General features: G+C 47.7%; 1 protein-coding gene across 7 annotated transcripts in view; it reads left to right on the top strand.

Annotated features, from left to right (window-relative positions):
- Positions 1-16,430, top strand: part of Trpm4 (transient receptor potential cation channel subfamily M member 4) — a 32,633-nt gene extending 16,203 nt beyond the window's left edge. For 3 of the 7 annotated variants that reach the window (XM_046466311.2, XM_058586060.1, XM_058586059.1), the window contains 16 exons: positions 450-562; positions 779-1,123; positions 1,305-1,439; positions 4,708-4,837; positions 4,939-5,084; positions 5,948-6,060; positions 6,382-6,459; positions 8,429-8,860; positions 10,673-10,805; positions 10,975-11,149; positions 11,308-11,485; positions 15,002-15,198; positions 15,420-15,552; positions 15,718-15,790; positions 15,879-15,978; positions 16,070-16,430. In XM_046466311.2, the coding sequence (XP_046322267.1) occupies positions 450-562; positions 779-1,123; positions 1,305-1,439; positions 4,708-4,837; positions 4,939-5,084; positions 5,948-6,060; positions 6,382-6,459; positions 8,429-8,860; positions 10,673-10,805; positions 10,975-11,149; positions 11,308-11,485; positions 15,002-15,198; positions 15,420-15,552; positions 15,718-15,790; positions 15,879-15,978; positions 16,070-16,074 (2,486 nt within the window). In that variant the 3' untranslated portion in view covers positions 16,075-16,430. Of the gene's footprint in view, positions 1-449; positions 563-778; positions 1,124-1,304; positions 1,440-4,707; positions 4,838-4,938; positions 5,085-5,947; positions 6,061-6,381; positions 6,460-8,428; positions 8,861-10,672; positions 10,806-10,974; positions 11,150-11,307; positions 11,486-15,001; positions 15,294-15,419; positions 15,553-15,703; positions 15,791-15,878; positions 15,979-16,069 lie in introns of those variants that run through there. The other 4 variants (XR_009228792.1, XM_046466312.2, XR_009228793.1 and 1 more) reach the window with 4 other exon arrangements.
- The last annotated feature ends 2,974 nt before the right edge of the window (positions 16,431-19,404 follow it).

The following is a 19,404-nucleotide window of genomic DNA, read 5'->3' as shown; positions in this document are numbered from 1 at the left end:
TGCCCAGCTTCTGGGGGCTCTCAGGCCACTCCGGGTCTCGGTGGGTAGCCACCTGTGGGCCCTAGGTATTTCCTATGCCCATTGCCGGGGCCCAGGCATGCTGGGAAGGCTGTGAGTCCTACCACCTCCCCAGTAGATGAGCTTTAGGGGCAGGTATGATCTGATTTCTCTCTGTGGCTCCCATTTGCCTGATTGATTACCTACCTTAACAAATGTTAAATAAATAAGGTGGTTTTTTTTTTTTTTTCTTTCTTCTTCCTGGTGGTTCCAAACCCGTGCTCTGTGCTCAGGCCCTGGTCCCAAGGGCCTTACCTGCTAACAGCCTGCTGGCTTAAGGCCCCAGCCTACCCAGCAGCTCCTCCACACCCAGAGCTGGGGCGCCAGACAGCTCACAGCAGCCAACCCACCCCTCCCCTGACTTCTGTCCCCCCTCCTTGTCATCTTTCCAGCCTGTGGGACCTCTGAGGCCTCAGCTTACCTTGACGAGCTGCGTCTGGCTGTGGCTTGGAATCGGGTGGACATTGCCCAGAGTGAACTCTTCCGGGGGGACATCCAGTGGCGGGTGAGGGGTCAGGGCTGGGGATTCTGGCAAAAGAGGTGCACTGTTTCCCTCCCCGACTTCTTGGCCACCTGGTCCTGCCTTCCATTCATTGTCCATCCTCTGGGGGTGTTCCTCTGTTCCCATCCATCGTCACTCACTGCACCATATCCCCATCTCTTGCCCTTAACCTCTGAGCTCCCTTGACCCATCTCTTCCCCTCTTCGCCCCGCCCCACAGTCCTTCCACCTGGAGGCGTCCCTCATGGACGCCCTGCTGAATGACCGGCCGGAGTTTGTGCGCTTGCTCATCTCCCACGGCCTCAGCCTGGGCCACTTCCTGACCCCGATACGCCTGGCGCAGCTGTACAGCGCAGTGCCCCCCCACTCCCTCATCCGCAGTCTCCTGGACCAGGCGTCCCACTGGTCGGGCACCAAAGGCCAGTCTCTAAAAGGGGGTTCTGCGGAGCTCCGGCCGCCCAATGTAGGCCACGTGCTGAGGACACTGCTGGGAGAGACGTGCGCCCCGAGGTACCCCTCCACTGACGTCCGGGACCCCCACACCGGCCAGGGCTGCAGGGAGAGTGTAAGGACCCGGAGAGGCTCAGGGCACAAGGAGGGTGGGGCTACTTCTGGGAGGGGTGTGGCCTGAGGGGGTGTGGCCTGAGCAAGGGGGTGCGGCCAACCCCAGGGGGCGGGGCCGAGGGGGAGCCGGTGGTGGTTCGTGTAGGCCAGTCTTGGCATGCCTCCCTTTGATTTGATTGCAGGCTTGTCTGCTCTCGGACTGGGCCACCTTGGAACCTTCGATGGACGCTGCCTTTGGGCAGGCTCCCTGGAGTGACCTGCTCCTCTGGGCGCTGCTGCTGAACAGAGCCCAGATGGCCATGTACTTCTGGGAGAAGGTGAGTGCCGACTCTCTTCTGGGACCCTACTCTCCTACATCTCTGTCCTTTATGCCTTGGGGACACCAAGGACCTCTTTACGATGCCTTGACTTCTGATATCACCTGACCCACATTCCATGCTCTGCCTCAGCTACATGACTCCAACGACTTTGTCGTCGTCGTCTTCTTCTTCTTCTTCTTTTTTTATATTTTTTAGTTTTAGGTGGGCACAGTATCTTTATTTTATTTTTATGTGGTGCTGAGAATCGAACCCAGTGCCTCACGCATGCCAGGCGAGTGCGCTACCACTTGAACCACATCCCCAGCCCTGTCTTTTTTTTTTCTTATGAACTTTTCATAACTTTTTTCTCCATGAACAACATGTATTGGGAATTTTCCATGTTCACACATGTAACTCAACCTTATTCTTTCCAAACTGTTTCCTATGGAAGACTAGGCATGGTCCTGTGGGGCAGGGAGTCATTTAGGCAGAGTTCCGCCTGTGGAGTAGCTGTGTCATTGTAGCTGCCCGTGAAAGGGGACAACTAGAGGCAAGGAAGCAAGGTGGGTTCTCCAGGCCGCTGTGGTGAGGCCCAGACTAGAGGGGTGAGGGTGTTAGAGATGCTGGGGCACCTCAGATGCTCCAGAAGCTCAAACTACAACCCAAAGAGTCAGTGCTGGAAGAGGCCCCAAGGTCATAGAAGCAATCTTGACAGGGGCCCCTTCAGTAGTGGGCTGTTTGAACCCTTCAGGTCACTGGCACAAATTTTAAAATTCAAATACTTTTATTTTAATGGAGATAAAATTCACATAACATAAAAATTCACCACATAAGTCATTTAAAAGTGTGCACGTGAGGCTGGGGTTGTAGTTAGTTGGTAGAGCATGTGCTTTGCATGTGTGAGGCACTGGCTTCAATCCGCAGCACCACATTAAAAAAAAAAAAGTGTACAATTTAGTGACACTTAGTATACTCATAAAGTTGTGTATCCACCACTACCTAGATCTGCACTTTTTAAACACCTCACATAGAAACCTCGAACTCACTAAGCGATCTCTCCACATTCCCGTCCCTTCCTTGCCCACCCTCTGGCAACTGCTGGTATGCTTTCTGTCTCTATGGATTTAACTATTTTGTATATTTCATATACATGGAATCATATACTATGTGACCTTTTATGACTGTCTTCTTTCACTCAGCATAATATTTTCTTTTTTGGGGGGAGTACTGGGGATTGAACCCAGGGGTGCTTAACCACTGAACCATGTCCCAGGCCTTTTTTAAATTTTTATTTTGAGACAGTCTTGCTAAGTTGCTCAGACTGGCCTGAAACTGGTGATCCTCTTGCCTCAGCCTTCCGGGTCCCCGGGATTACAGGCATGTGCCACCACACACCCAACTCAGCATACTATTTTAAAAGCCCATCAATGTCATAGCAGTTGTCAGTGCTTTGGTCCTTTTTATGGCTAAATAACATTCCTTATGAGGATAAGCCATCCTTCTGCTGCGGGAGAAGAGATGACTCTGAAGAAGGGTCTGTGGAGTTCCTGCAAAGAAGGGGGAACTCAACTCAGGACTAGTTCTTGGCATATGTGATGGAAAAGAATTTCAGCACGCACCAGTCAAAGGCATAGATAGAGGTTTATTCAGGAAGCAGACACCCATTCAAAGGAGAATGGGGACAGTCTCAAAAGAGAGATTTTTTTTTCCCCTTTGGGGGAAAGCAAGGAATAAGCACAGAGGGGAGAAAGTGGGCCACTTCCAAGGGGAGAGACTGCACCTGCTGGTGTGGGGGTTGATATCTGTAGAGGGCAGTACTAGGGCCCAGGTCAGAGGTGGAGGCAGGGTGGAGCCACACAATTTGGGGCCAGTTTTTCCTTTGCTTGAGCATTTCCCTCATTTTACAAGTGCAGGTGCTTGAAGAGATACAACTGTGCTTTCTGCATTGTAATGGCCTGTGGTCATTTCCTTTAAAATTCATCTCTCTCTCTTTCTTCATCCTGAATTCCTATCTCACATCCATTCTGGTTATCCTGCTTTTTGGCTATTAAGAATAATGTTGCTATGAACATTCATGCACAAGTTTTGTTTCAATGCATGTTTTCAGCTCTTCCGGGTCTGAAGCTAGAAGAGCCATTGCTGGGGCTAGAGTAACTGTTTAACTTTTTGAGGAACTGCCAGACTTATCCACAGTGGTTGTACGTTCAGACCAGCAATGTACAGTGGTTCCGTTTTCTCTACATCCTTATCAATGCTTGTTATTTTCTGTTTTTAAAAATATAGCCAGAAGCAGTGGTGCACACCTGTCATCCCAGCTACTCAGGAAGCTGAGACAGGAGCAGTTCTAGAGCAGTCTGGGCAATTTAAGCAAGAACCTGCCTCAAAAATAAAATTTAAAAAGGGCTGGGGATGGTCTGGGGTTGTGGCTCAGTGGTAGAGCACTCACCTAGCACGTGTGAGGCCCTGGATTCTATCCTCAGCACCACATTAATTTAAATAAGATAAAGGTATTGTGTCCAACTATATATATATATATATATATATATATATATATATATATATATATATATAGAGAGAGAGAGAGAGAGAGAGAGAGAGAGAGAGAGAGAGAATTTTTTAATTTTATTTTTCAGTGGACACAACATCTTTATTTTATTTTTATGTGGTGCTAAGGATCGAACCCAGCGCCCGGCGCATGCCAGGCGAGCGCATTACCGCTTGAGCCACATCCCTAGCCCGCCCCCCTCCCCCACCCCCCGCTTTTTTTAAAGGCTGGGGATATAGTTCAGGAGTTGAGTGCTTGCTTAGTATGTGTGAGAGGGCTTTAGTTCAACCCCCAGTACCACCCCCTCCAATATATAGATATAAATATATAAAAATAAATATATATATGCATATGTATCATAAAACTTTACTATTTTAACATGTTTAAGTATACACTTGAGCAGTGTTCACTTATTGAGTAACCATCGCATGATCTTTTCTTCTCCCCCAACTGAACTCTGTACCTTTGAAATAAAAACTCCCCCTTCCCCCCCAGCTCCTGACAACCCCCGTTCTATTTCCTGTCTCTGAGAGTGGCCAGTCTCTCCAGGGACCTCGTCTCCGTGGAATCACGCAGTGTTTGTCCACATGAAGGCTCACCCGATCCTTGGCCCCCGGTGAACTCAGTCGGTTTCTGACCTCTGACTCTGTCCCTTCCTCGGCGACTGGCTTTCTTTGCCCCTCCCCTGAACTTCACTCCACCCCGTGACCCCAGCCGGGCCCCCTTTCTCTGCCTCTGCAGGGCACCAACGCTGTGGCCTCGGCCCTGGGGGCCTGTTTGCTGCTCCGGGTGATGGCCCGGCTGGAACCTGAGGCGGAGGAGGCGGCGCGGCGGAAGGACTTGGCGGTCAAGTTCGAGGGCATGGCCGTCGGTGTGTGGGCCTCGCGCCTGGGAGCAGGGACCCGGGCTACGAGGGAAAGGGCCGTGCATCTCCCGCCTCCTCTCACCCCTGCTTCTCCGCGGACCCCGCAGATCTCTTCGGCGCGTGCTACCGCAGCAGCGAAGACAGGGCTGCCCGCCTCCTGCTGCGCCGCTGCCCGCTGTGGGGGGACGCCACCTGCCTCCAGCTTGCCATGCAGGCCGATGCCCGTGCCTTCTTCGCCCAGGATGGGGTGCAGGTGAGCAGGACTCCGGGGACTACTGGGTTGTGCCCTGCCCCGGGGAGCAGCTTCTCCCGAGAAAGCCTTGCTCTGCTCTGCTCCCGTAAGAAGCCCCACGCTGCCGCAGAGAGCCAGCCTTCCCTCGGTGGCCTAGGGGTCGCCCTTGGCTGCAGTGGGAGGCTCCTCCTCTCGCAGGAGGAAGTGGCTCACAGGCAGAAGGTGCTTCCCACTTCCTTAAGAGGTCCTGATTCTGGTCCCCAGCAAGTAGAACGACGTCACCGGACAGTTTCCTGGTGTTTTTGACCTAGACGAACTTTGGTTTCAGAAGTCCCGCCCTTGGTGTACAAAACTCTCCCCCTGGACCCCGCAGCCTCTCCAGCCCTGACAATCAGACATTTTGAAAACTTTCTCTGCATCCTTAAATTATTAAATCGGACTGGAGCTCAGAAGTTCCCATCCCTAATGCCGAAAGTTCTGCCCACCCAGCAGGGAGTCCCATCTGCACCTGGGGGTAAACCCAGTCCTTTGCTTTGAATTCTGGTGAAACTCCCGGTGCCAGACCTACCACTTGCTGATTACATCTCCTTGGGCCATTTCCTTATCCTGACCATCCCATTGCGTGTGTGGCCAGGGTGAAGTGCGCTCATCTAGGGAAAGGGCGTAGCCCAGCGTCCAGTGCAGCGTGTAAGAAACATGGCTGCTAATCTCTGCTAGCCCAAACCCGAGGCTCTTCCACGTGGAAGGCTTCCACCACCCCAGACAGTTATGGCCTCCACGTTGGGAACCTGCTCTGTGCTGTGGAGCTGTGACCCAGGCCGTGGGGCCTCTTAGGGAAGGGGCTCGGGGAGATTCAGGCTCCTAATCCTCCCGACGCCCCACAGTCCCTGCTGACGCAGAAGTGGTGGGGGGAGATGGACAGCACCACACCCATCTGGGCCCTGGTTCTCGCCTTCTTCTGCCCCCCACTCATCTACGCCAACCTCATCACCTTCAGGTCAGTCCCCTGGGGTGAGGCTGGCAGTGGGGTGCTTGGCTGCTCCTTCCTGCTCACGCTGCCCACTTTCTTACTTGGTCCACCCAGTGTGTCTCTCCTCTCCTGGAGGGAGTACTCTGGAAGGTGAGCTTTGTGGGGTGCTGTGCAGTGTCTCTAGGGCAGCTCCTTTGCTTCTGGCTGTGGTTCCTGGGGAAGGCCCCTTCGGGGTGACTGCAGCAGGCCTGCCGCTGTCTCCCTGCAGTGTCTTTGGGTGAAGAAATTGGAGTCTTTTTGGAGACCTCTCCTCCTCCATTCCTCACTTGCTGCTTCTCTTCATGCCAGGAATTCAGAAGAGGAGTCCACACAGAAGGACCCAGACTTAGACACGGGTGCCGGAGTTAACGGGGAAGGGCCCGTTGGGTGAGTGACAGTCCCAGGGCAGTGGGAGGTGGGGGTACCCTGGGAAGTCTCAGGATAGGTATGGGTAGCTTCTGTGTCCCACCAGGGGTTGGGAGCAAGAGCAAGGGCAGAGGTGGTAACTGGAACTTGGGGAAATAATAAAGGTTTCAGTGAGGCACTGAAGACACTGAAGAAATTTCTAAAATGTCAACTTCAAGACTTGGCTCAAGATTTGGCTGTGCAGGAGTCCCTGGGCCCATCTCACTAGTCATCAAGTCATCACTAGAGGTCACCTCGTGCCACAGGTGCTTCCATTCCTCAAAACCAAGTGGAATCACGTGGAACTATTTTTTTTTTGATATTTATTTTTTTTAGCTGTAGTTGGATACAAACCTTTAATTTTATTTATTCATTTTTATGTGGGCTTCACACATGCTAGGTGAGCGCTCTACCACTGAGCTGCAGCCTCAGTTCCTATGGAATTGGTTTATTTAGGAATTTCACCAACTTTCTCTGACATCACGGCTCTTGCTTTTAGTCACTGTGTAGTGGTACCCAGGAAGGCATTTAAAATCAGGCCCTGTGGGTCTGGAGGTCTAGTTCAGGGGCAGGATGTCTGCCTACCCTGTGGGCAGTCCTGAGTTGTCTGAGTTTGTGTACGTGCACTCTGATATTAGCACAGTGATGAAATCACATAAGAATGCATTTCTCAGAATGTGTCCCTGTTGTTAAGTGACATGTGATTGTGTATATATAGTTTTGTGAGACTGTATACAAAGAATACAAACTGTTCATCATGATAGAAAAGAAAAACTAAGATAAACATCTGGACCATTGAATAAGGTTGGGTAGAGGTGGAGTCATATACCATATGGTCTTTTATGACTGATTTTCAAGATTTCTTCATGTGATAGCGTGTATCAGTGCTTTGTTCTTTTTTAGTGCTGTATAATTGTCCCCTGTATGGACAGACCTCTTTATCCACTCATCAGTTAATGACATTTGGGTTGTGCCCACTTTTGGACTACTGTCTTTTTGCTCAGTATTTTAATAATAATAATAATTTACTATTATTATAATAATTTATAACTATGAATATTATTATTATTACTATTATTTCATTGTGCTGGAGATGGACCCAGGGATTCCTGTATGCTAGTCAAGCACTCTACCACTGATCTACGTCCCTAGCCCTCTGCTCAACTTTTAAAGAAAGGACATCTCTCCAATTCCATTTGTTTGCTTTTTTTTTTTTCTCTCTCTCTCTCTTTCCTTTATTTTATTTCTTTATTTTTATCTGGTGCTGAGGATTGAACCCAGAGCCTCACACATGCTAGGCGAGTGCTGTACTGCTGAGCCACAACCCCAGCCCTCCTTTTAGCTTTTGAATTGCCCATTAGCAGTACTGTTCACTTGGGTGCTTCTGATTTGGGGTCAGAAGAAAGAGGCAGAATGAAATTGGGAGAGAGGATCAGAGCTCAGGTGAGAAAAGTCAGAGTCTGAGAAGACCCAAAGGCCAGAATTCAGGGTCTAGTACGGTTGTGTGGCCGTTTATCAGATATAGGGAAGATAATCTCCTATGGGAATTTGTGGGGCAGGGGTTAGTATTTAGGGACTTGGGGGGTTAAACCTGGGGATCCAATCATGAAAGTCAGGGGGTCACAGGTCATTTTGGGAGTCAGGTAGATGATCCAAGGTCAGGGATTGTGAAGTGAAAGAAGAGTCCAAAGCCACGCAGGGGTCAGAAATTAGAATTCGAGGGTGGAGGAGGCCAGAGATGGGAGGTCAGCAGACTTGATCAAGGGAGATTTCAGAGGTCAGAGGTTAGACTCGGGGTCAAAAGTCAAGAAGGTGGCGTTTGCCTTGGTTTCAGCATGCAGGATGCCAAGCGAGCAGGTGAAGAGGGCAGTTGAGCAAGGTGAGGGGTGTAGACCAGGAGAAGGTCAAGGCTCAGATCTGGTTGGAGCTCCCTCCCTTTTCTCTCCCGCAGGCCCAAGATCGCCCCTGAGAAGGTGCCCCTTGGTGGGCAGCGGCAGCCAAGGTCCCGGGGCTGCTGCGGGGGTTGTGCCCGGCACGGGTGCCTGCGCCGCTGGTCCCACTTCTGGGGGGCACCGGTGACGGCCTTCCTGGGCAACGTGGTCAGCTACCTGCTGTTCCTGCTGCTCTTCGCCCACGTGCTGCTCCTCGACTTCCAGCCGGCGGCGCCCGGGCCGGCCGAGCTGCTGCTCTACTTCTGGGCCTTCACGCTGCTCTGCGAGGAGCTGCGCCAGGGCCTGGGCGGCGGCTGGGGCAGCCTAGCCAGTGGGGGACCCATGCCCGGCCAGACCCCTCTGCGCCACCGCTTGCAGCTCTACCTCGCGGACACCTGGAACCAATGCGACCTGGTGGCGCTCACCTGCTTCCTCCTGGGCGTGGGCTGCAGGTGGGTGCCCAGGCTCAGGGCGACCTCCACCCTCCTCTCCCTCCAGGGCGCTGCTCTGGGATTCTCCGGGGGCAGTAGTTCCAGACAGTGTCCGGGAGTCCCTTCAGCCAAAGCACCCTGGGCCCGCTTGTCACCCACTGGCCTTCCTGGCTTGGTGGCTGCCCCATTCTGCATAGCTGTCTCCAAATTGTGAGGCCTTCACTTTCCATATTTTCTCTTGCTGGGACTGGGCTGTATAATGTTGGCTCATTTCTTCCATAGTTTCCAGATCACACTCTGTGGTGCCCAAACACAGGTCAAAATATCTTCAAAAACAGCTGTGGTGTACTTGGGTCTTGGTGTAATCTGTTTTCCTTCTGCACTCCCCTTCCTCTCCTTTGCCAACTCCTACACTTCCTTTAGACCTCAGCTTACTGTTCCTGTCTCTGGAAGCTTCTGGGCCCTTCCTTTGTGTTTCCTCAAGCTCCCCCCAGATGGTGCTCTGACCGTGGCTTGTGCTGTCTGTCCTCACCTATATAAACTCCTCACGTGACATCCGTCTCATCTTCCAGCAACTTTAACCATCTTCTTAATATAGTCTGCTACCAAAGAAATGCAAAGATGCCTCCTCATTGAACAAGATTAAAGCCACGAAGAGGGACCTACAACAGACGCTGAAGGTTTGCCCCAGTCGTGGCAAGCACTCTTCCTTTCCCAGTGGTGACTTCCACCAACAGTCTGGGGCACGCCCTGCCTGTTCTTTTTCAGTTCATTTCCCTGGATGACACACATCACATCTTTTGTACAAGTGACACGATATTTTATATACCCTTCTGGCAACTTTTTCTTTTTCTCTACAATATGTCTTTCTCTGTCAGTATTTGCAAATATACCTTATTCTCTGTAAATCCACATCAAATTCCAGAAGATAGGATCTTAGCCATCTTTGGCTAAAGATCAGACAAGACTGGATGCTCTTTGCCAGAATTTAATGAATAAATTAGTTCTTTTCATGAGGCAGTGAGATGAAAGTTTTGAAGTTCAAGAGATAAAAATCACCTGGAGAGCTTCTCAACAAAGACTCTTTCATTTTCTACTCATGATGGTGTAAAGTCATAATCAGATATTAACTGCTTTAGTTCTAGTCCTCCACCTTCTCTCCTTCTTCACTAGAAAGGCCTCAAACTTGTCTAGGCTGGCCTCAAACTTACCATCCTCCTGCCTCAGCCTCCCAAGTAAGCCACTGCACCCAGCTCCTTATTTTGATTTTCACATAAGACTTTCTTCATATGACATTCTATCCTACCTAGTTCATGAAGCAGTTCTATATTTTCTTCTGAAAATTTTAATTTTTACTTTTTACTCTGGGTTTAATCTATCGAAAGTTTAAGTGCATGATAATGCAAGCTAGGGATGTAGTTTTTATTTTCCCCCCATGAGAATCCTTGGTGTTTGTTGGCCCTTTAAACTTCCTCTGTGAATTGAGTGTATGTTTCCTATTAGGTTGCTTGTCTTCTGCTTACTGTTTTGCAGGATCTCTCTATATTTTGCCTTTTATGAGTTGGACAGATATTTCAGTAGTTTTGCCAACTTGATTTTTACAGGGACTGTTGGGCTTTTGCTAAGGCAGCTGTTCATTCAGCCATATTTAGTGGTGCTAGTGTCTTGTGTGGTCCAACTTGGCACTGAGTAAGTTCCAGTAAGCCCCTGGTGAAACAGAGGCCCTGTGAAGGCCTCGGCCTCTTCACCTCCTTGGCAGGGTGTTGGGAAGACTCATTTTCATGGCGCGCTGTGACCCTCGAGTGAGCACTGACCCGTCTCCCCACACCCCAGGCTGACTCCAGGCCTCTTCGACCTGGGCCGCACGGTCCTCTGCCTGGATTTCATGGTCTTCACGCTGCGCCTGTTGCACATCTTCACGGTGAACAAACAACTGGGGCCCAAGATCGTCATCGTGAGCAAGATGGTGAGGGCGGCGCCGAGGGAGGGGCGGGGCTGGAGTGGGCGTGGCCGGAGAAGGAAAGGGGTGGAGCCAGGGAGGCCTGGGCCCTGAAGGAGGGTCAGGCTCTGGGGAGGGCGTGGCCTTGAGGGCGGGGCGGGACCAGACTCCGCAGTCTCTCTCTCTCTGCCCGCAGATGAAGGACGTGTTCTTCTTCCTCTTCTTTCTTGGTGTCTGGCTGGTCGCCTATGGCGTGGCCACGGAGGGGCTCCTGAGGCCTCGGGACCGTGACCTCCCGAATATCCTGCGCCGGGTCTTCTACCGGCCCTACCTGCAGATCTTCGGGCAGATACCCCAGGAGGACATGGACGGTAGGGAGGGCCCTGGCACCCTCCCTCTGCGTCTCCGTCCCCCTTGCTCCCGTCTTTCCTAGCTCCGTCCCTGGGCCTCGGCCCACCCCATCCCTTCCGGAGCTCCGCCTTCTTACAGCTGTGTCCCTCTGTCCCATCTCTGCGCGTCTCCTCCACAGTGGCCCTCATGGAGCACATGAACTGCTCGTCGGAGCAGGGTGCCTGGGCGCGCCCATCCGGGATGCAGGCCGGCTCCTGCGTCTCGCTGTATGCCAACTGGCTGGTGGTGCTGCTCCTCATCATCTTCCTGCTCGTGGCCAACATCCTGCTGCTCAATTTGCTCATCGCCATGTTCAGGTGAGGCCCCTTGCTCTCTGACCCGACCCCACCCAGCCCACCCTTGTTGACCCTATCTTGATTTATGATTCTCTAAACAATTTTATAGTTTGACTTAAATCTGATGCTGGCCTGTCTCTAAACCCAGCCAGACCCTGTTCCTGACTTGACTTTAGATTGATTCTCGCCCTGAGCCCAGGGTGAATTTTTTTAATATTGTGGCTAAACAGAGATAAAATTGGCCATTTTTGTAAGTGTAGGATTCAGTGATATTAATTACATTCACTGTGTTCTGCAGTCATCACCACCATGCAAAACATTTTCGTCACCCAAGCAGAAAGTGTTTCCCCTCCCCCTAGCCCTTGGTAACCTCAAATCAATTTTCAGATGGACTGGCCTATTCTAGGTGTTTCATAAGAGTGGAATTATATGATATTTATCCTATGTGTCTGGCTTATTTCACTTAGCATAATGTTTTCCAGGTTACATTCATGTTGTAGCACATGTCAGACCTTCATTTCTTCGTACTGAAGAGTATTCTCTGGTACATACATGCACATTTTGTTTACCTGTTCATCTATGATAGAAATTTAGGTTGTTTCCATCTTTTGGCTATGGTGAATGATGCTCCAACAAACATAGGCATGCAACTATCAGTGTGAGTCCTTATTTTTGTTTCTTTCGGGTGTACATCTAGAATTGGAATTGTTGGATCACATTGTATTCTGTTCAGCTTTGTGAGGAACCATCAAGCCATTTTTCCATAATAGTTGTGCCATTTCACACTCCTACTGGCAGTGGATGAGTTTTCTCATTTCTTCACATCCTTGTCAACACTTGTTATTTTCTTTTCTTTACAGAACTATAGTCATCCTAGTGGTTATAAAGAGATGTCTCATTGTGATTTGATTTGCATTTCTTTAAGGATTGTTGATGTTGATTGTTGATTTATGATTCTTGTTGGCCATTTGTATATCTTTGGGAAAAAAGGATACTCACATTATTTGCCCATTTTTAAATTGGTTGCTTGTCTTCTGTAGTTGAGTTGTAGCAGTTCTTCACACATTCTAGATATTAAAGTCCTTTCCTATTTATAAGTTGTAGTTAATGTTTTCATTATAGGTGTTTTCATTTTCCTGATAACATGATATATAAAAGCTTCTAATTTTGATGAAGTCCCATTTATCTGTCTTTCTTCTGTTGCTTGTGGTTTTGGTATCAGGCCTTTTGCCAAAGCCTAAGTCATGAAGGTTTACTTCTGTGTTTTCTTCTATGAGTTTTCTGGTTTTGGCCCTTATATTTAAGTTGTTGGTCCATTTTGAGTTAATTTTTGTATATGGTGTAAGGTAAAGGCCCAACTTCATTCTTTGTGCATGGGGAAATCTACTCATCCCAGGGCAATTTGTTGAAGAGACTGTTCCTTCTCCATTGAACTCGACTTGGCATCCTTGTTAAAAATCAGCTGGCCATTATATTTGTTTCCCAGGGCAGTTGTAATAACATAACCAGACCCAGGTACCTTTAAATAGTGGAAATTTATTGTCTCTCAGTCCTGGAAGCTAGAAGTACAAAACAAGAAGGTGTCAACAGAGTTGGCTCCTTCTGAGGGCTGGGAGGGAGAATCCATGCCACACCTCTCCCCTGGTTTTGGTGGTTTGTTGGCCATCGTTGACTTGTAGATGCATCACTGAAATCTCTGCTTCATTTTCTCCAAGAGTCTGTGTCCAGATTTCCCCATTTAATGATAATTGTATTGGATTAGGGACCACCCTAATGACCTCATTTTAACTTGATCACCTCTGCAAAAACCGTATTTCCAAATAAAGTCATATTCTGAGGTGGTAGGGTTAGGACTTAAACATATCTGTTTTTGAGAGCTACATTCTACCTATAACATTTATTGATTTGTGGTTTACTTATGGACTTTTAGTCCACTAGTCTCTATGACAGTCCTTATGCCAATACCACACTGTTTGGATCACTGTAGTTTCATAGCATATTTTGAAATTGAGAAGGTGAGTCCTCTGACTTTGGTTTTTTTTTTTTTTTTTTTTTCCCCTAAGATTATTTTGGCTATCCAAATGACCTTGAGGATAGGATTTTTCTGAGTCTACAAAAAAGTTGGAATTTTCATTGAATCTGCAGATTGCTTTGGGTAGCACTGATACGTTAACAATATCAAGTCTTCCCACTCATGAGTGCAGGATGCCTTCCCATTTATTTAGGTCTTTTAAAAAAATTTTCAGTAATATTTTGTAATTTTTGGTGTGCAAATCTTTAACCTTTTTGGTTAACTTTCTTCCTAGGTGCTTAGTTTTTAAAGCTGGTATTGTAAATGGAATTGCTTTCTTAAGATTCATTGGAGATCATTCATTGCAGGTGTAAGAAACAACTGATTTTTGTATATTCGTGTACCTTGAAACTGGTTCTTGAATGGATTCATTTATTAGTTCTGGGAGCTTTCTCAGGATTCTTGGATTTTCATTGTGTGTCACTTAATAGTGGGGATATGTTCTGAGAAATGTTTTGTTAGGTGATTTCTCCATTGTGTGAGCATCAAAGAGTGGAGTGTACTTCCATAAACGAAAATGGCTACAATGTCATGAGGTGATATAATTGCTTTTTAAAAAATTCTGAAACAGTCTGGCTTAATCCCTTAGATTGGCTTTGAATTTGAGTTTCTTCTGCTACAGCCTCCAGAGTAGCCTGGAATTCCAGGCCAGCATCACCGTGCCTGACTAGAAAAAAAAATATATTAAAAATTTTATTTTTTTGTACTGGAGATTGAACCCAGAGGTGCTTAACCACTGAGCCACATCCTCAACCCCTTTTTAAAAAATTTTTTTTAGTTGTCAATGGACTTTATTTTATCTATTTATATGCGATGCTGAGAATCAAACCTAGTGCCTTACACATTCTAGGAAAGTGCTCTATCACTAAGCAACAACCCCAGCCCCCAAAACCTTTTTATTTTTTATTTTAACACAGGGTCTCATGAAGTTGCTTAGAGCCTCAACTAAATTGCTGAGGCTGGCTTTGAATTTGCAATCCTCCTGCCTTAGCCTCCTGAGCTGCTGGGATTATATGCATGGGTCACTGTGCCCAATGACAATTTTTGATTAGTAATTCAATGTCTTTACTTATAAGTTATTTGAGAGTTTCTACTTCTTTTTGAGTCAGTTTAAGTAATTTATGTGTTTGTAGGAATTTGTCCATTTCATCTAAATTATCTAATTTAACATACATTCCCTTGCATTGCTTTTTATTTCTTGGACGTGGATAGTGGTGTTTACATTTTGTTTCTGATTTTAGTTACTTTTATGCAGGCTGACTTCTGAGCCCTGGTCCAGTCCTTTTTTCAACGTCTACCCTATTCATGACTTGTCTCCAACTTGAACTCTGACACTTGAGTTTATTGACCTTGACATCTACCTGCTGCCTTGGATGTTGAACAGAAGTTGCCCGATATCTAATCTTGATTCCTTGTCCTTGACTGGGCCATGACCCCAGGTAACCCTTGACCTCTGGCCTCTGCAGCTATACATTTGGCAAAGTACAAGGCAACAGCGACCTCTACTGGAAGGCACAGCGCTATAGCCTCATCCGGGAATTCCACTCTCGGCCTGCACTGGCCCCGCCCCTTATCGTCATCTCCCACGTGCGCCTCCTCATCAGGCGACTGTGCAAGCGTCGCTGGGCCAACTTGCCCTCATCCCCGGTCCTTGAGCATTTCCGTGAGAACAGGCTTGTCCTACAGGGGGGGAAATTTAGAGAGAAACATAAACATGGAAAAGCGGGACGCCCAGAAGGACTTGTGGGCGTGGCTCAGGTGTGAAGGCGAGGCTATTCTAAGAGGGCGGTCCAGGGGCGGGGTCTAGGGACCTTGCTGAGGGGGCTAGGGGCGGGGCATGGGAAGGGGCGTGGCCGTTTGACTCACCAGGACTCCGCCCTCCAGGTGTCTACCTCTCGAAAGAAGCTGAGCGGAAGCTAATGACATGGGAATCTGTGCACAAGGAAAATTTCCTTCTGGCACAAGCACGGGACAAACGGGAGAGTGATTCTGAGCGACTCAAGCGCACTTCGCAGAAGTGAGGGCAGGGCCTGAGTGGGCGGGGCTTCTGCCCTGGGGCGGATCCCACGATGTTATCTGGGTGGGGATAGGGCGGGGCCTGTAAAGAGCCTGGGCAGAAGTGGAGCATGAGGGGCCCGGTCTCTGGGTTGGTTGCCACCTGCCCAAAGGTCTCCCTTTTTAGAGTGGACACAGCATTGAAGCAGTTGGGACAGATCCGGGAGTATGAGCGACGTCTGAAAGGGCTGGAGCGGGAGGTGAGGACTTAGCCCAGCTGGAGGGCTGTGGCAGGGTTGGGAGCACCGGGGTTCCCCTCTCCTATCTTGATTCTTTCCTGTTCCCCAGGTTCAACACTGTAATCGGGTTCTGGATTGGGTGGCCGAGGCCCTGAGCCGTTCTGCCTTGCTGCCACCAGGAGGGCCACCACCCCCAACTGAGCCCACAGGTCAGCGCGTAGGGCCTACCAGTGCGTCTTTGGCGTCTGTTCCTATGGTTCTGCATGGTTTTTATTACCCACTCTTCTCTCTTCCCTCCAGACTGAGTGCTGCTGGTCTTCAGTGAGTAACCCCCATAGGGAGTTTTATTCCTAGAGTGAGGCCCAGCTGGACTCTACTTGTGCACCTAGCGGCTTTATCCTTGAGGTGGACCTCATGCTCCTGAACTATACCTGGTCAGCTGTTGGGACCACCTTCTGGAGCGTCATCCATACACACCACAGCAGGCTGGGGTTCTCCCAGGACCATTCCTTCTCTGGGAGGATCGAATTCTGAGGCCTAGCACTGGCCTCCTTGAGGGCCTGCCACAGCAGGAGGAGGCTGGAGGGCCCTTGGAATTACAGGGACCACAGACCCTATTCACAGCTTCCCCACACTGGGGAAATAAAGCTATTTGAGATGAGTAGTATTGGATGCTTGACTCGGGGGGAATTGGTGGGTGTCCAGACCTTTCTGAGGTAGAGGCTGGAGCTAGGCTGGTGGGTGTGTGGTCCTTGGTGGATTTACTGCTGTGTTTCAAATATCTGGCGTCTCTCCCTCCTTTACCACCACTCTTCTTGCCTGACTCAGACTCAGCACTTTTTATCTACACTATTTTGATGGCCCTCACTTCAGAGGATGAGAATCCATCTGGGCTTCTGCTAGTTTCTACTTTCTAGTGGAAAAATAACTCAGTGATAATAAGAGAATTATATTCTTCAGAAGGGTGAGTGGGTGCTGTGTACATCTGCTTTGGCAATAGGCGAACAGATGATGCAAATTTGAGTAGATAAATGCATATGTGTCTTTAAAAAGTCTAATTAGTAGAAAATTGCAGGCCACGCACTCATGGGATTGAGGCAAATATGCATCATTATACATGCAATTTTGCTAAATGACCCAAAACAAACTAAGCTGGTAATGACAAGGCTGAGGTGACAGCAATTATTAGTTATACAGCAAGAAAGCCACCAACAACCAACATGCAAAAATCAAAACCAAAACATCCTTCCTCCAAATTGGAGGGAGTCCAACTCTCTGCCTCTTTGGGTACAGAGTAGCTTTGAAACATTGCCAAGTGTTGTGTGACGATCAGACTTCTCTGGAAAATGCTGAATCAGTTCTCACCAACCCAAGTAGTAGTAATCATGGTAATGAGGATGGGAGTAATAACAGCAACAGCAGCAATGCTAGCTGACACAGTACTGTCTGTGTCTGGCATTTAAGTGCTTCGCATATACTAAACACAAGAATCCTCATGATGGCCATAGAAGGTATCATCTCTACTTGGCAGAAGAGGAAACAGGCACACAAGGTTAGCGGTTCCCATGAAGTCATACAACCAGAATGTGCTTGAGTTGGACTAAAAATTTGGGCAACCTGGATCAGAACCCTAAATCAAAATGCATTTAGGAATATCAAATGCTGCAAAGCCACAAGGACTCAGTCCTTGTGAGGTTTACACAACTGTCTGAATTCCAAATCCACCTTTGTCTACAAGGCTGTGTAGACTGACTATAAGCCACCTTCTGCTCTGCCACTGGGCTCCTGCTAGGTCTTCCCTAAAAGGGGCGCTAGAGACAGAGACAGACGCTAAGACTAGCCACTGGGGGAGGAAGAAGGGATCTGCTCCTTCCTATTACTTCAGGTTCCTGAATGTTGCCCCACAACAACATTAGACCTCGTTAGTCACTTCCAGGTCTCCACTTCTATTTTTTGTCATTTCTGGAACCAGTTTCTTTGTCTCCTTTGGTCACACTAGCACCATCCAGGAGCCCCTTTCTGGGTGGGTTTCTGCTCTACAAGGCTGCATAATTCTATCCTCAGTCCTGGGGTGACATCTGCTTTGCGTAGTTAGCATTTCTGTGCTAAGTGTTCCTTTTCACTCCTTCACAGTTCGAGACCCATTTAATTTATCTGAGACCTTTGTCTTAATTTATCTCTGATGGAATATCTATATAACAGCAGAACTCCAGGTCTGGTGAGTATAAATCTGATGTGAATCATCAAAATGTAGAATCACAACCTCTTGCACAAATTCTACACATAAACCAATTTGGAGACCAAAAGTCCCTAAATTGAAAAGAAGTCTGTTAAGATTCTAAATACTTCTATAAATTTATATTTTAAATCTTCCTTTCGAGGGGGACTTTTTTTCCATTTATGAAGTAACGGTATTAGGGAAGACAAAATGCTCAAAGTTTTCAGGAATTAGTAGATTCTGAATTTTCTTTAAGGTTTATTTATTTATTTTTTTGTTAGCTACACATGACATATCAATGATCTTGGACTGAATTTGCTTTGAATTGACAATTTCATGAGGCCCAAATGCCACTGTAACTTATAAAATGAGATCTTATGGTGGGTGATCAAGTGATAAGTAAAATTTGGGCTCTAGTATTTGGTCTTAGTGAGTTCCACAGATCCAAAACCCACCCCATAATTTATTTTCTGGGTTTGCAGTTAATTGTTTGAGGTATTCTTGGCCCCAGTTTTTCTCTTTGCCTGTGGAGTGAGGGGTATTATGATAGTAAGGACCAAGGGAAAGTCCCTGGATTTTTCCTTCTCTACCAGCAAGAAATACCCAGGAAAGCTGTAGTAGTAATGGTAGGTATCACATCTTAATTCAGTCCACCCATGTGTCCTGTGCCAAAAGTGTGCAGGACTGGGAGAAGGACGTAGAATATCAGAAACTCAATCAGGTGGTGACTCCATTTGTAGTTGCTTTCCTTTCTTCGTCGTGGTCATCATCGTATTTTCTTTTTTGGCTGGGGGTGGGTACTAGGGATTGAACCCATGGGTGACACATCCCCAGCCCTTTTTGATTTTTATTTTGAGACAAGGTCTTGCCAACTTGCTGAGGATGACTTTGAACTTGCCACCCTCCTGCATCAGCTTCCCTACTTGCTGGGTTACAGGCAAGTGCCACTAGTCCTTGGCTGTAGATGCTTTTCTTTTCTTTTTTTCTTTCTTCATAGCTTTATTGAGGTAAAATTGATGTACAATAAAATGCACATATTTGAAATATGCAATTTGATCAATTTTGACATATTTTGACACATATATAACTAATACAATCAATATAAAAAGCATTACCGTTGCTTTTTTCCAAAAAATTGAAATCATGCAGACCGTGTTTCCTGCATGATTTATTACATTAGAAATCAATCACCTTAACTTATATAGAACCCCACTCCCAAATGTCAACTTCTTTGAAATTAAATGACACACTTAAAAATATCTCAGAGGTCAAGGAAGAAAGCACAAGAAAAGTAAATAAAAAGGGCTTTGAACTAAGTGGTAATAAAAGCTTAAAATATCAGAATCTCTGGGACGAAACAGTACTCAGATGAACATTTATAACTTAAAGTACTTGTAACAGAAAGAAGATTAACAAT

The sequence above is a fragment of the Marmota monax genome, unplaced genomic scaffold (assembly GCF_021218885.2).
Source record: "Marmota monax isolate L192 unplaced genomic scaffold, Marmota_monax_Labrador192_F-V1.1 WCK01_AAM20220418_F8-fsc00160, whole genome shotgun sequence".
In the NCBI taxonomy this organism is placed as follows: domain Eukaryota; kingdom Metazoa; phylum Chordata; class Mammalia; order Rodentia; family Sciuridae; genus Marmota; species Marmota monax.
This window is presented reverse-complemented; position numbering and strand designations above follow the sequence as displayed.